Source organism: Gopherus evgoodei, chromosome 20 (assembly GCF_007399415.2).
Source record: "Gopherus evgoodei ecotype Sinaloan lineage chromosome 20, rGopEvg1_v1.p, whole genome shotgun sequence".
Classification (NCBI taxonomy): domain Eukaryota; kingdom Metazoa; phylum Chordata; order Testudines; family Testudinidae; genus Gopherus; species Gopherus evgoodei.
This window is the reverse complement of record NC_044341.1, coordinates 7,195,568-7,210,068: the sequence shown is the minus strand read 5'-3', so window position 1 is coordinate 7,210,068 and position 14,501 is coordinate 7,195,568. Positions and strand designations below refer to the sequence as shown.

Sequence of the window (14,501 nt, the reverse complement as noted above, 5' to 3'; positions counted from 1 at the left end):
GATGTTCCACTCCCCTGCTCTGGACCATGGCTTTAGGGATCTGCTGGGGGAAGGTCATGTTTACTCTACAGAGAGTTTGCTGGAGTTAGTCTTGATTGTGCTGCAGGATTTTGCTGCTGGGATGGCGAGAATAGTCATCATAAAGTTTTCATAAGCCCAGACATTTCTGGTAGAGTCACAGTTTTCTGGGCTAAATTCAGGTGGAGGGAACTCAGCAGTTAAGTATTTCCCTCATTACAAATTCAGATTGCACCAACTGTCCTCAGAAAAGGGGAAAAGACCAGGAAATGATAGAGGTAAATCCATAATAATTCTTACTGCATTCCAAACCATAGGCAGGGGTCACCTTACCCACCTCTTAAATGCATCTGCTTAACCATGCACAGCAGTTTAAGATGGGAAATTAATATCCCACCTGAATGACACTGCAGGGGAACGATTAAGAAGACAGAAGGTAGTGACCTCAAACTGAATTTGGCCAGGACACCAGGATTAACCATCCCCCTTCTTAGTTAGGACCTTGGGTTTGATATCTAATTAACTGAGGGACCTTGCCAAAGGCTTCCTGACAGTGCACGTGCACTGTATTCATTAGGTCACCCTTGTCCACATGCTTGTTGACCCCCTCAAAGAATTCTAATGGATTGCTGAGGCACGATTTCCCTTTCCACAAGCCATGTGAACTTCTCCCCAACACAGCATGTTCAGCTACGTGTCTGGCCATTCTGTTCTTTACAGCTCCAGCCCATTCGCCTGGTAATGAAGCTGGGCTGGCCTGTCATTGTCCGAATCCTCCGGAGGCTTTTTAAAAAATCCTGTTACATTAGCTACTGGCCAGTCCTCCGGTACAGAGGCTGATTTAAGTCATAGGTTACACACCACAGTTAGTAGCAGGAGCCTTCCGGAGAATTTTCCAGACCCTCTGAACACTGGTCTTTCTTGGACTGGAGCATCGCGCTGTCCCCCAGCCCCAGAATTAGGTGCAGACTGGGGAAGAGGCTGCCAAGCAGCCAGCGCCTCGGGATTATTCCCCGGGTCGTGCAGGGCTGTGACTACACAAGGCAGCCTCCGGCTCGGGTCGCTCCCATCGCATCGGCCTGCGGGGGGCCAGGCTGCGAGCCCCCAGGGGGGCCGGGCTGCGAGCCCAGAGAGGGGCCAGGCTGCGAGCCCACAGGAGGGCTTTTCATCTTTTGCCCAGGCTGTTTCTGGTTCCTGCCTCCGAGCCTGCGGGGCGGCTGCGGGGCAGGGGCGGCGGGGCCCCCGGAGCTGGCCGGCGGGGGGCTGGCGGGCCGGGGGCTGGGAGGGGCCCATCTCCCCTGCCCGGGCGGGGCGGGCAGGTTGCTGATGACGCGCTGACGGGGCTGGGAGCGGGTTGGGGGGGAGTTTTTTCCCATGAATGGAGCTGGCGGCCGGGGCAAGTCCCCCCGCTGCAGCAGCGGCTCGCGGCGCGTAGCAGCCCCATGGAGCTCAGCCCCTCCGCTCTTCCCTCCCCGCAGCCCGGCCGCCGCCCCGCCGCCCTGCCCCGGGAGCCGGAGGGCAGGAGCCGGCCCTGAGCGGCAGAGCAGCGAGGCAGCCCCCTCCCGCCCCGGGCGGAGCGATGGATCGTGGAGCCGCAGCGCCCGGGAACTGTCCGCGGTCCTGAGATGCCCGCGCCGGGTCCCTGTCTGCGGGAAGAGGCGCTGGGCTCCCGCTGCCCCCCCTGAAGCGGTGCGGCAGGGTCTGTCCCCCCTGCGCTGGAGCCCGGGGCCTGAGCCGTCGGCACAGGAATGCAGGATGCACCCGCTCTGGAGGATGGATCACTGTTTCATCTACATCAACGCAGCCTTGCTGTTTTATTTTAGCTATGCCAGCCTGTTCCTCGTGGAGGCAGGTAAGCAGACAATACCTGGCGGGGAGCCTGGGTGGTTAGCAGGGCTCAGCGGATTCTCCACATTTTATCTGTGCATGCTGGAAATTGCAAAGCTTACCTCCCCCACCGCCTTTTGCAAAGCTCTCCCCCCAAGCAGGTGTCATTTCGCGGGAGAGAGATGCTCATAAACTTCCAGGTGCTCCCGGGTTCTCCTGAGTGTTAACGCATTGGAGAGACATTGTTCTGGTGTCGTGACTCAGTGTCCTGTAATGGGAGTTGGCTGGGGAGAGGTCTGGGTCACTGAAGTGTAACTTCACTGCTTTCCACACACAGCGCAGGCAATCTAGGAACTCCTGGCCTTCTCCTGCCAACCTGGACAGAGAAGGAGGGTCCTCCGGGCGTGTGTGGGGGAAAGAGGGTTGGGGCTGGAGGGGAGGGGATGCTGGGTAGACTCACTAAAAAGGTGATTTAGTAATAATATAGGAGAAAATGAAGCACTGTCCAGAGTCTGCAGAGTGTCTGTGTATCCCGTGTGGGTGGGCAGGAGCTATGCCATGTGATCTACTCTGAGCACTAGAGATCAAGGACTATATCTGTGATAATGGGAAACAATTTTCATTTATGACTGACTCTGACTCCTCCCCCACTCCATCCAAGTAAGGGCTGAGGGCTAGTGATTTTAGAGGCCCGACTTGTGACACCGTAAAGGAACCTGGTTTTTAGTCAAGTGCTGAGCCACCTGCCTTCTGAAGACCAGGGCCCTTTATGGTGTCTCAAGTTGGGCACCCAAAGTCACTAGTCTCTTGAAAATGTAGGTCGGAGTAATAACCATATGGCATAAAGCAGTCATGAGAGAAGGGCATAAAGTCTGACCCATTCTTTGGACACTCACTACTGAGGACATTGCCGTGGCAGAGAGTGTTATCTCCGCTAAGAAAGGTGCCTTCTCCAATTAACAGCCTGAATCACAACAGAAAAGGTAAAACCAGCTCCATCTTCTTCATGTCATGCTCTGTTAACTGTAGCTCCTTCCCTTTTCCCTTCCCCTCTACACCTACCAGCCTATTCAAGGAGCCCTGAAGACACTTTGGCTCCTGGAAGCTGGATGGGCTTTAAGAGAATGAGAATAGCTGTTTTGGCTACTTGCTACGGTACATTATGCCTTGACCACGTAATAACCAGGCCCCTTTTATCTGAAGTGCTTTTAGAGGCTGTTTTCTTTGGGATGTAGAGGAAGAAGCTTTCTGAAAGTTAGAGGTCACCACATCATTAGTTCTAATTTTTTTTAAAAGGGCTGATGTGTCCTCAGATACACTCCCCTTCTCTGCAGAGCTTTCCCTGTGTTTTCACCCCATAAACAGGCCTGTAGGTGTCATTTTACTCTGGACCCTCACATGTACTGCCCACACACCACACAGTTACATTTTAAAACAATCGTTACCAGTCCAGACACAATCAAAGGACTCTGTTTACTCCTACAAAGGACTGTCGCACTCACTCATTCCATTGCAGGTAATATGGCTTTGGCAAAACAGCTGCCTTGATTTACAAAATGCTGATTGCAAAAAGATCTTGCACTCCAGTATTCTGTACACATTTATCGGTGACACCCAGTTCCAGGAAGTGAAAATGCCTCTATCCAATCCAGACTGGTTACTGGCTGTAGTTCTGAGAGTCCTTGTCCTATTTGTGCTGGGACAGAAGTGACCTCAAAAATATGTCTTAGGTTTTGATGCAATTGTCCTTGGCCATTGTTCATGTTGCCAGAAGACATTGCAATCCTGAAGTTATCACTCTGCAAATCAGAGGCTGGGAGACATGGTGGGATTTATTAAAAATATTCCTAAAAGAATGAAACAATAGGGAAAATTCACACAGCACAATGAAGGCATTTAAAATTGAAATATCCTTCCCAGTTTCTTGTAAACTAGGACAATCTCCTCTCCTTCTTCCTATCCTTGAGCCAGCTGAGTCAGCCAACTGGGAATAAACAAGGGGTTTTGTCCTGTTATAATTTTTTTTGGCTTGTTTATTTTAACTGTCTGTTGTTGTCATTGTTTTGTGTATTGTAAAGTGCCTAGGAGTTACTGGCAGAAGGGGTAGGTATACGAAGATAGCAGCATGATCTCGTGGGTAAAGCACAGACCTGGAAAGCAGGAGATCTGGGTTCTATTTCCAGCTTTCTGACCTTGAGCAAGTAACTTTACCTCTGTGACTTCTATTGATATGGCCCCATCCTCACAGTATCTGAGCCCTTCCCAGACATTATTGGGTTTGTTCTAACACCATCCTCATTTTGCAGAAAGGAAGCTGAGGCCACAAAGAGATTAAGAGATTTACCCAAGGTCACACAGAGAGTCTGCGACAGCTAGGAATTGAACTTTGGTTTCCCAAGCCATAACCACAAGATCATCCTTCCTCCCCAGTCTTGGATTCTCCATCTGTAAAATGGAGATATTTCCTTGCCTCACAGGAGAGTCCTAAAGATAAACCTATTAGTGTCTGCAAAGTGCTTTGAGATCCTCAGATCAAAGGTATGAGAGAAAGTTAGAGTGTTAATATATTTATTAATGGGTTAGGAGTTTACTCAGTCAAGTGAGCATATAGATTCTAACACTCCTCAGAAAATACATCCCCTGTGAAATCCTATGTGTTCTTCAGCAAAAAGAAAGAGGTGGGTGTGGGTATGCATGCCTCTGTGAAAAAAGAGAGACTTTTATTACATTACAGGGATTTTGTTTCTCTGAATTAGTATAAATACCTCATTCCCTCACATGGGCAGGAACGGGTTGGCACAATCCTTCATGGCAATGCCAGGCCCTGCCAATGGATGTAGACACAAAAACAATCTGTCCTTGGGGTCCAGTTTCACGCAGACAATTTAAAAACACTCTTTCTTGACAAAGGACTGGAGAATAGTATTGCAAACATCCCCTACTACTTTAGCAATCAAGGGTAGTGTGGCATGGTCTGGAGCAGGGGCCCTGTAATGCACGCATAGGTGTGTCTGTGTAGAGGATTCTTTGCATGTGGCATTCTGAAAATCAGATCTATTTTGTTGCATGATCAGAAAGCTACAGCAAGAGAAGAAATGCAGAGATGACTGGAAAAGAGGAACAGTATTGAAAAGGAAAGGTAGATGTGTAAAATAGTCTCTGAACTGTAATGCTGTTGGACAGCTGTCAGGTTCAGGCCAGTAGTTGCATTAGCAAAGCCCTTCAACTAATTTCTATAGCTGTCTGCACAGGGGGATCACTGAGAAAATATTTAAGTCATTTAGTGGGTCTGAAATATGCTTTAGCTTTATAAGAGGGCTCAACTTTGAGCCTGAATGGCCTGCTCTGCCTGGCCTGTTACTCCCTGAGCTGCCATCGGCCCGTTCCTCATCACTCAGAGGTAATGAAAGAGGGAAGTGAGCTGTGCAGAACATGGAGTCACAGGGCTGCCATTATGGACTGCCGGAGCAGCCAGGGGATGCTATGCAAAGATGATAAAAGGCTTCAAAATAGGCCAAGGCCATTACAACTTCCCAGTGCAAACAGCTCTCCTGCCATCTGCTAGACACAGTGCATTTCAAGTCTGGTTTATCCCTAGGAGGAAGAGGAGAAAGATACACTACTTCCATGGGGCTACACAGAGCCACCCTGCAGTGTAACTAAGGGCCTGCTCCTACTGAAGTCAATAGCCAAACTTTCATTGACTTCAATGAGAGCTGGACAGGGCCCCAAGTCCTGTAAATTCAGAGAGCCAGGCTCTTCGGCCATCCGCTTCCCCTGTCAAAGAACATCTGGCTGGATTCTGCGCACTGTTCCTGCTTCAAGGCAGCTCAGTGTTCTCAACATCCCCAGACACCTATAGTGCCCTTCAGCTATTCCTAAAAGCTTTTAGTCTGCCCTCAGCTTCTCCAATGCATCCCCACTGTCTACAAGGGGGCAGAAGAGATGCAACTGAGGGCAGGTGTGGATTTTGATAATCGGCTCCGATCCTGTGAGGTGCTGAGCACTCTGAACTCCCGCTGAAGCCAATGGGAGCCAAGGGCACGCAGCACCTTGCAGGGTCTGGCCCATTGTCAGAACCTGAAGTGAGCAGTGAAAGGAGGAATGCTCTAGAAAGCAGTTGGCAGTCTGACACGTCAGATTACAGATAGCAAAGCGACCCACCTGAGTCTGCCCCCATCTCACTGCTGTCTTGGCGTTTCCTGGCCAGCTGATGGACTCCATAAGCACTCTATTGATTTCTACATTTGGCATGAATGAGATTTAATTGAAGTGCAGCGATTTCTAACCTCAGCCTCTAAGCAGGGAACATATTATTCGAAGCAACCAAGGTTTTCATATGTTCCGAGCACCACCTCTTTCTGAGAACTTACATGTGACAAATGGGGATTCATTCCACAGACAGACAGGCTCCCTTCACACCCATATTAACCCCTCTTCCTCACTCTCTCTCACACACACGCACTCACACATGATATCACTGCTTGCATAAGCAGCCCTCATTGGAGTTGCATCCACTTTGGTGCTGAATTTGACCCAGTACTTTTACTACTGGTTGTCAAGTAAAAACCTCCTATTTCATGAAGTACCCAGAAGCCAAATTAATGCCTGAGACAAGAATAATTCAGTTAAAAGAATAAATTTACTGAGAACCAAAGCATGCAAATGTTATCTGCTTAGTGAAGCCCTGAGTGTCTGAGAGAAGAACAAACCTGTTTCAGATCTATATAGAAAAGATCCCTATCGTGCATCAGATACAGACATCAAGTGGCTGCAGAATAACCATTCATTACTCTGTGTAGGTACAAGGAGGGAGGGTCCCAGAACTTGGGCTTCAGCTCAACCCCGAATTTCTGCACCGCAATTTTATAGCCCTGCAGTCCAAGTCCCATGAGCTCAAGTCAGCCCACATGGACCAGCCATGGGTGTTTAATTGCATTATAGACATACCCTGTGTGGTCTTGGGCTAATCATTTAACCTGCCCGTGTCTTTATTTCTCCATCTGTCAAACCACAGTCGTAAGTCTTTCCTGCTTCCCAGGCCTAGTTATTGTTTGTACAAGTGATTAGAAAGCGGACTGTGCCGTTTGCATAAGTGCTCCGTGTTGTTGGGATGGAACACTCAATTGTGACGTCATGAAAATATGCTGAAAAATGCCAGTTGACTCCTTCTTAGCAAATCAAAGCTGAAAGAATAGAAGCGTAGAAGCTAGAGGCAGAGAAATCCTGCCCCAGTTCACAGCTTTGAGGATCAAGGCAGCAATGTTCCCTACAGTGCATCTTTTAGTGCCCTGTCCAGTTTAGCTGTAAATGTTAGTTGATTAGGTTAGTTCACTTACAGTGATCTGGGAATTACTATTATTTCTTTGTTTGTTTGTTTGTTTATTATTTGTATTGCAGTAGCACTCAGGAGCCCCAGTTATGGGCCAGGGTCCCATTGTGCTAGTTGCTGGACAAACTCCTCTGTATAAATACTGCAGGTGGTGTCAATTTTAGGGCAATTCTGCATTGCTTGCTCACTCGGAGCTATTACCAAAGTCAAGTTAGGTGTGCAAGGAATGCAAGATGGGTTCTTTATTGGGAATTATGCAGATGCTTTGAGAGAATATACCACAAACTGACAACCTGAACCCTGAGGCTGAGATTTTCAAAGCTGCCTAAGGAATCAGGATGCTCATTTCCCATTCAAATGAATGGGACCAGGTATGCAAATCCCCTAGGTATCTTTGAACATCTCAGCCTTGTAGTACAGAGGACCCACTTCCATTCTTTGTCGTGCAGTAGCAGCACAGAGCGTTTGCTATGCTTGCCAGGTGATTTGTATCTCAAGTGCTAAGATACAGATCTTCTATCACAGGTATATTAAAAAACAAACAAAAACAAAAAACACCTAACTAGCTCTTACGGGGGCAAAAAGTATGTGAAAGAAGCAACAGTAGTAACATTAGCCAAACACTACATTTGAGCACAAGCTTTCATGCTTGTCATGTAAATCTTTGCCCTTCTGTACTGGATTTCAAATAATCTTTTGGCACCACCCCCTCGGGACGCAGGTGTATTATCCCCATTTTACAGATGGGGAAACAGAAGGACACCGAAGTTCACAGTCACAATGCAGTGCTGCTGGCCTTGATCATTGGGTGGAGGTTGGTGCAAGGAGGCTGGCGCTTCATGGATTGGGAGCACTGCTGCATTGGGGCAGGGTTCCGATCCCAGAAATAGCGCGGTGAAGTATGGGTAACCGGTGCTGGTTGTGCTGCACAATGTGGCTCTGCGTGCGGGAAGATGACGCTCATCAAGGAACTGTGAGTTGAGGGCTGGGGCGTGCTGGGCAGGCGGAGAGGGGCAAGCCCCCAACTCCACTCCCCAGCTAGGGCAAGTCTCTGACCCCACTCCCTGGCGGGAGTGCTGGGAGGGTGGAGTGGGGCAAGCCTTTGACTCCACTCCCTGGCAGCAGCTCAAGGGCCAGATTAAAAGGTCTGATGGGCCAGACACAGCTTTCAGGCTTGTTCACTCCTGTGCTGTTCTGTAGTTTGAACCCACTGCCTCTTGTCCTGCCCTCTGTTGCAAGAGAGAACAACTTTTCTCCATCTTTTTTATGGCAGCCATTCAAGTATTTGAAGATTGCTGTCATGTCCCCCCTTAATCTCCTCTTTTCCAAACTACACATATCCAGTTCCTCCAGCCTTTGCTTACCTGGCTTGAATTCCATCCCTCTGATCATCTTTGTCACTCGTCTCTGGATCCTTTCCAGTTCCTCTGCATCCTTTCTATACATTGGTGACCAAAATTGGACACGGTACTCCAGCTGAGGCCTAACCTAATCAAAGAGGAGTGGCTGCAGGCTGGAGTCTAGTGAATCCAGGGCTGGCATCCAACTGCTAAAATATGTGGTGGAAACTGACCCCGTGCATGTTATTAAAAAAGTGAGATATGGAGTTAATTAGAGACATGCTACTCCTTTCCAACCACGTAAATATTAAAGGGCAGTGGAGTCCCTTGTGTATCAGTAAGGGCTGGCAATTCTACCACTATAATCCGCTTGTTCTGTATCAGTGTCTTGGCTCTCATGTGATTACTTGCCCCCTGGTCTCTAAATGTAAAAGAGCAAGTAGTTTATTACACTCTCCAGCTTGCTAAGAACATTTCTTCCATGTTACATAGCCGCAGAAAGAGAGGGGCCATAAACTAGAACTTTTTACCTGAAACATGCTGAGTGTGTGGGCTCTGGATTAAATTGGCCCCTGGATCTGGCCCTCAGATTGCAAAACTAAAACCCAGATCATCCCCATTTCTTCCCATCTCTAGGATTTAATCAGGTTGGGGGCTTATAAACAAATACTGGAGCATAACGAGAGGAAACGTTAGGCTAGGGCCCAATCCTTCAGTCATGATCAATGCTCACTTCAAAGAAGGATCTGCTTGATTACACTCTGCAAGCCAGATGCTGGGGAAGAGCGTCTCCTGTGACTGAGCCACTCAGTTCAGGAGATTGTGGGGCATCAGGGACTGGTGGTGGTGTATGTGTCAGCCCTGCGGTGAGTTAATGCAGCTAAGAAGCTACTCTAATTTATACACCAGCTGAAGATCAGCTCCGCCAGCTCCTCCCACCAGCGCAACTCTCATCTGGCCAGTTATAGCTGGAATCCAGCTCCTTTGTGCTGCCTGAATGGCACAAAATGACCTAGTCCAAACTGAGAATCTGGCCCAATGCCTTCACACATACACTCACAGTCCCCCATGGAGTTGGTGAGTGGGGCCTGTGGTGTTTGGACCATGACTGTAGCATTTTGTAAGGTGGTGGGTGGTTTGCAGGGAATAATTGACTCCTTTCTAGCTCTAAAGAATCACCAGTTGGAATTTTTGTTCTCTCATGTGACTCAGAGCCTGAATGGCGGCGGTGGACGGGTCCATGCTCCTTCCCACTCCCCTGCAGGCTTCCGTCATTAAAACACTCAAGAAAGCTGAAGACTGCTTCAGCCCTTGCTAAATACCCCATAAAGCTGACAAGCAATTATACCTGCTGAAGAAAATCCCACTGTGAGAGCAAAGAAAGGGCTCTGAGATGGAACTAAAGCAATTCCTTTCACACACATCTCTTTGCGTGGGAGAGAAAGGACCCCCACAGCCCTCGAAGGGAGAGGGGATGTGCTTCAATGCCTTGGGGAGAACATTGATCAGAAGATTTAACAACAGCTCTTTCCCCTGCAGGTCATGTTCTTATGCCACTTGCTTCTGCTGTAAAGGTCATGGCACAGGGAACAAAAAGCCATGGTGATTTAATCCTGACATTTACCGCTTCCCCTAGGAAAGAACATGCAGCTGGTAGGTCCTGCTTGGGCTCAAGGATGCGTTGAAGGGACCAGGTAGTGATGGGAAGGACTGATCCATTTCAGAGCCTTGGCTGTGGCTTAGGTTCCTGGTCTTCTTGCTGGAGGCTGTGAAGAATTTAAGTCTTTCACAGCATTAAAGAAGCTCCCTGCAGAATAGGAACTAAGCAATTCAGAAATTACCCGTGGTCCCAGTGCAAGTCATGTTAGAGTGGGAGGAGAGTTCACTCTGCTCCATCTGCTTCCAAGTACAGTCACAGACCTAGTTGCAGCTTCAGAAGAAGCTGAGATCAAAGCAAACAGATTGCTTGGGGGATTGCACCCCAAACCAGGGGAGACTAAACTTAGAAATGGGCTCCAATACTGTATCCGCCTTCTGAACAGATGACTCAGCCAGTGGAAGTGACCTCAAAGGATGTGATAGTACCACAGATCCTCACTTCCATTGCTTAATTACTTCTTCCTGCAGCTTACATGGCAAGGGGACACAACATTGGCTTGTACTCTCCACTGCACAGTAAAGGCTCACTGCTAAACAGGGGGGAATTGCTAACTGAGAGTGGCTTCCAAAGAAAGATCTGCAACAGCAAGAGTTGTGTTTCAAGCAGAGGAGCCTGGAATTCCTGAGCAAAGTGAACCCCTAACACTGACTCTCTTTGTGTCCTTGGGCACCTTATTTAATGCCTGCCTCAGTTTGTCCATCTGTGCAAAGGGAATGAAATACCTACATACTATCCAAGGGACAGTAAGGGACTGATTAGTTTATTTCTGTTTAACTGTGTTGGGGCCTATTCCCTTCTCCGAGTGGATCCCATAGGAGCCGGTAAACAGTCTGAGCCTGCCTTCCCTGAGAGAGGCTAGTGCTGCACAGTGTGTGAGCTCTTCTATTCACACATGCACGCACTGCTTTTGTGACTCTTGTAGGAAGGCTATGAATTCCCAAGAGCAGACATCCCTATTCCAAAAACTCCTGTTACAGAAAGCAAGTCTGAGCTTTAAGAAATGAACCCGTGTCTTCTGGCTAGACCACAATTCTTATTTTGTACATTTCTTACCCAGCATCTAAAGAGTCCAACATACCACATCTGATCTTTGGTCAAAAAGTGCCTGGTGTCTCCCTTTCAAGGAAGCTACCGGAGGGAGACATAGGGCTGGATTTTCAAAAGGAGCTTAGGAACGCAGGTTCTATTGACTTACAGAGAGACTTGTGCTTCTAAGTCACTTGGGAGCTGTTGGAAACCCCACTCTAAGACTTTAGCAGCCAGGACTCAAGGAACGTTAGCCGGCATTAAGGAAGGGCGACACTGCAGAAAGCTGCTGATGCATCGCAGCGCATGCATTGAGATGGAATGGAAACTGATCAAAGCTGAAGACAAAGGGATCAGACTCTGAGGGGGAAATCCTTCAGGAACTTGGGCTGAAGTAGGCAAAAGACATCTTCCTTCTTAGGGCAGAGAGAAGGCAGAAGAGTGTTTGGGAGACCTGTAGCTGAGGCCAGGCCAGAAGTGGATACCTGATTGGGCTCCCAGCTTACATGGCTGGGCAGCAGGCACACGGCTTTGGGTGGCTCTGGTACCTTTCTTAAGAAATTATCCAGGGGACCAAGAAAAATCACTTTGATGGAGAAGAACTACATTTACTGTATCCAAGGCTACTCTAGGCCAGACTGTAAGGCAGGATGCTGGCTAACAAGGATGGTCTCTTGTATTGGCTTCACTGTATCATTTATAAATAGGGCATTAGGTACAGTTAAAGTATTAGAGATCCATAAGCTATTAAGTACAGACCATATACTGTACATAGCACGAAATATACATATTGTATAATATATAGAGATGACATTAAATATAGATCAGATATACTAGATAGGAGGTATGAGGTAGGCATAATCAGTCAGATATAGGTCAGGTACTATATTGGGTATACTGTACATAGGGTATTGAATATAGATCCGATAGTGATGATATATAGGGTACTAGGTATAGATCAGATATTGATTAGGCATAGGAATACCTCTAGGTACAGATCCATAGATAGATATGAACTAGTAGGCATAGTGTGGGTACCACTCTAGCACTGGGTATGGATTGGCAGGGTAGTCTACATACTGTTCATGGTGTAGTTTTTAGTCAATCTCCCTAACTAATAGATGTGCTGGGTGATTATTGGTTGACACCAGCAAGGGCTGTGATATCAACCCCTGTGCAACAGCAACCCAACAGGCAGGTAGGGAGCTTCCCATCCTACAGGCCTCGTGTTCCTGACACCAGGAGCCGCTGGTGGTAAGGTGAGAGGCCAGCGACAAATTAGTCCAAAGCCATAAATGTTTTCTTTTCTTTAAAGAAAAAAAGCTGCTTAATAATCAGCAGAGCATTTAATGAGAGGCAAAAAGGAGTTCTCAGCATTAAGAGCATATTCATGGTAATCTTCACCACTTGTGCCTCCTTGTTGCATGGAGAAGGCTATGCCCTGCGTTCTCCAAAAGGGCCCAGAGTATGCAGCTGTGAGGCATGGCTGTGACACACAGCGCCTGGGGTATGCAGGGCAAGGGTCCACCTTGCGAAAGCTCCCTGCTGAAAGGAAACAAGAGCGATCATGGTTTGTTTCACAGCAGCCATTGCCCATGAGAAACCGGCATGATTTTATTTTAACTAAACAAATGGGCACAAAAAGGAGAACATCTTTTCATGTGCATGTATGTCGCTAACTCAAACTCTGCCAAACAGATGCTCTTTCAGTTTTGAGAGAAGAATTTGCTCCAGTGAGGTTATGGCCTATGAGTTGGAATTAAGTTAAACAGCTAAATCACAAATCCTGGAACATATGGTCTATTATTGACTAAAAGGCTGATGCAACCATCTCTAGTGCATCAGGAATTAATGTGCCTGGGGAGGGCTGCGTGACTGTTGCATAGAATGTTCCCCAGATATCCTGCCTGCATGTTGAAATGAGTTCAGATGAACATTACCCCCTCTGCCTCTGGGGTCACTTTCTGGTAATGGTTTGAGTTTTACTGACATAAGTGTTCACAGAAATCAAAATTCAGAGCTGCATGCACAGTATCAGGGAATTCAACATTTGGAATTGTCCACCTAAGCATTCGTCCTGAAGATGCTCACACAGAGCCAGTCAGAGAACAGAAACTGGATCTCATCTATCTAAACACAACACAACTCAACTGGAATTCCAAAGAAAGTGTGATAGACCCAGAGAGTAAGAAAGTTTATGGAATAAATCCAACAGCAAATAGATTCAAGGAAATCACAATCTCATCCTGGATCTTCCAGGATCTTCGTTGCAAATTATTCACTCAGCTCTGTCTGCGGAGAACTTCCTTGCCTCACTTCACATTTCTGCAAATGGGCTCACATCACTTTTTTACTGGATTAACTCCATTGATTTCAATGGCGTGCGTCTTGATTTACAGGGGGGTAAAGGGAGAGCATTGGGCCCACTGTGTTTGATTTTAGTGCATCTCCCTTTACCATCCATCTCTTGGGGTTTCTATTGTGCAGATGGAGGTAGTGAAATATCTTTAATCCCCCTCCCCACCTGCTCTCTCTCCTGGTCTGTATTGTGACTCCTGCTTTATAGGCTCTCGTCTCTGTGGAAACGTTTGGGCTGCAACCTTGCAGTGCACTTCGCTGTCACGTCACAGCCTCACAGTCTTATTTAACCTGCTCATGTTGAAGGTGTTTGCTCTGCTTCTCCGTATCTGCTGGCTCTTTCCACCTCCCCCACATTTTATGGCATCAGAAAATTTAGGCATTTTTGATATTGTCCTTTCCTCAAGGTCATTAATATCCTTGCTAAACCAAAGGGATTCAGATGCCAGTATTGGTGCCACCCACATATTCCTTCTCCCCATCCTGAATGCTCTTTTACCCACACACTCTGTTTCCTGATAATTCACTTGTTTGAATAACCTACCCAATCCCAGGCTGTATAGATCACCCCATGCTGTGGTAGCATCTCTCAACAACATCTGGGAAAGCACAACAGGCAGGGATTTAGCTGCATGGCTGTACTTTAGAAGGGGGTAGACACCTCACTCAAAGCACCATTACTATGCTGCAATCAGAGCCTGTTTTGTCTGCTGCACCCTTCTCCCTCCCACCTCTCAGCTCAGTCATAGCCTCAGTACACTCTAGCAAATTCATCAGGCATGACTCATGGACCTTCCCTGTATGAAGCTCTTCAAACTGCCCCTTACTAAAATAAGACCCTACTCTGATTTGCAATTGGGTTTTTAAAGGGAGTTTAAGTAACAGTGGAAAGTGCTGGACTGACAACCCTGGAGACCAAAGTCCTCTCTTGCTGCCTCAG

At 47.6% G+C, this 14,501-nt stretch overlaps 1 protein-coding gene across 1 annotated transcript in view; it reads left to right on the top strand.

Moving 5' to 3' along the window:
* The first annotated feature begins 1,594 nt into the window (after window positions 1-1,594).
* Window positions 1,595-14,501, top strand: part of FNDC5 (fibronectin type III domain containing 5) — a 37,889-nt gene continuing 24,982 nt past the window's right edge. Inside the window, exon 1 of the mRNA XM_030538896.1 lies at window positions 1,595-1,870. Within this exon, the coding sequence (XP_030394756.1) occupies window positions 1,774-1,870 (97 nt within the window). The 5' untranslated portion in view covers window positions 1,595-1,773. The remainder of the gene's footprint in view (window positions 1,871-14,501) is intronic.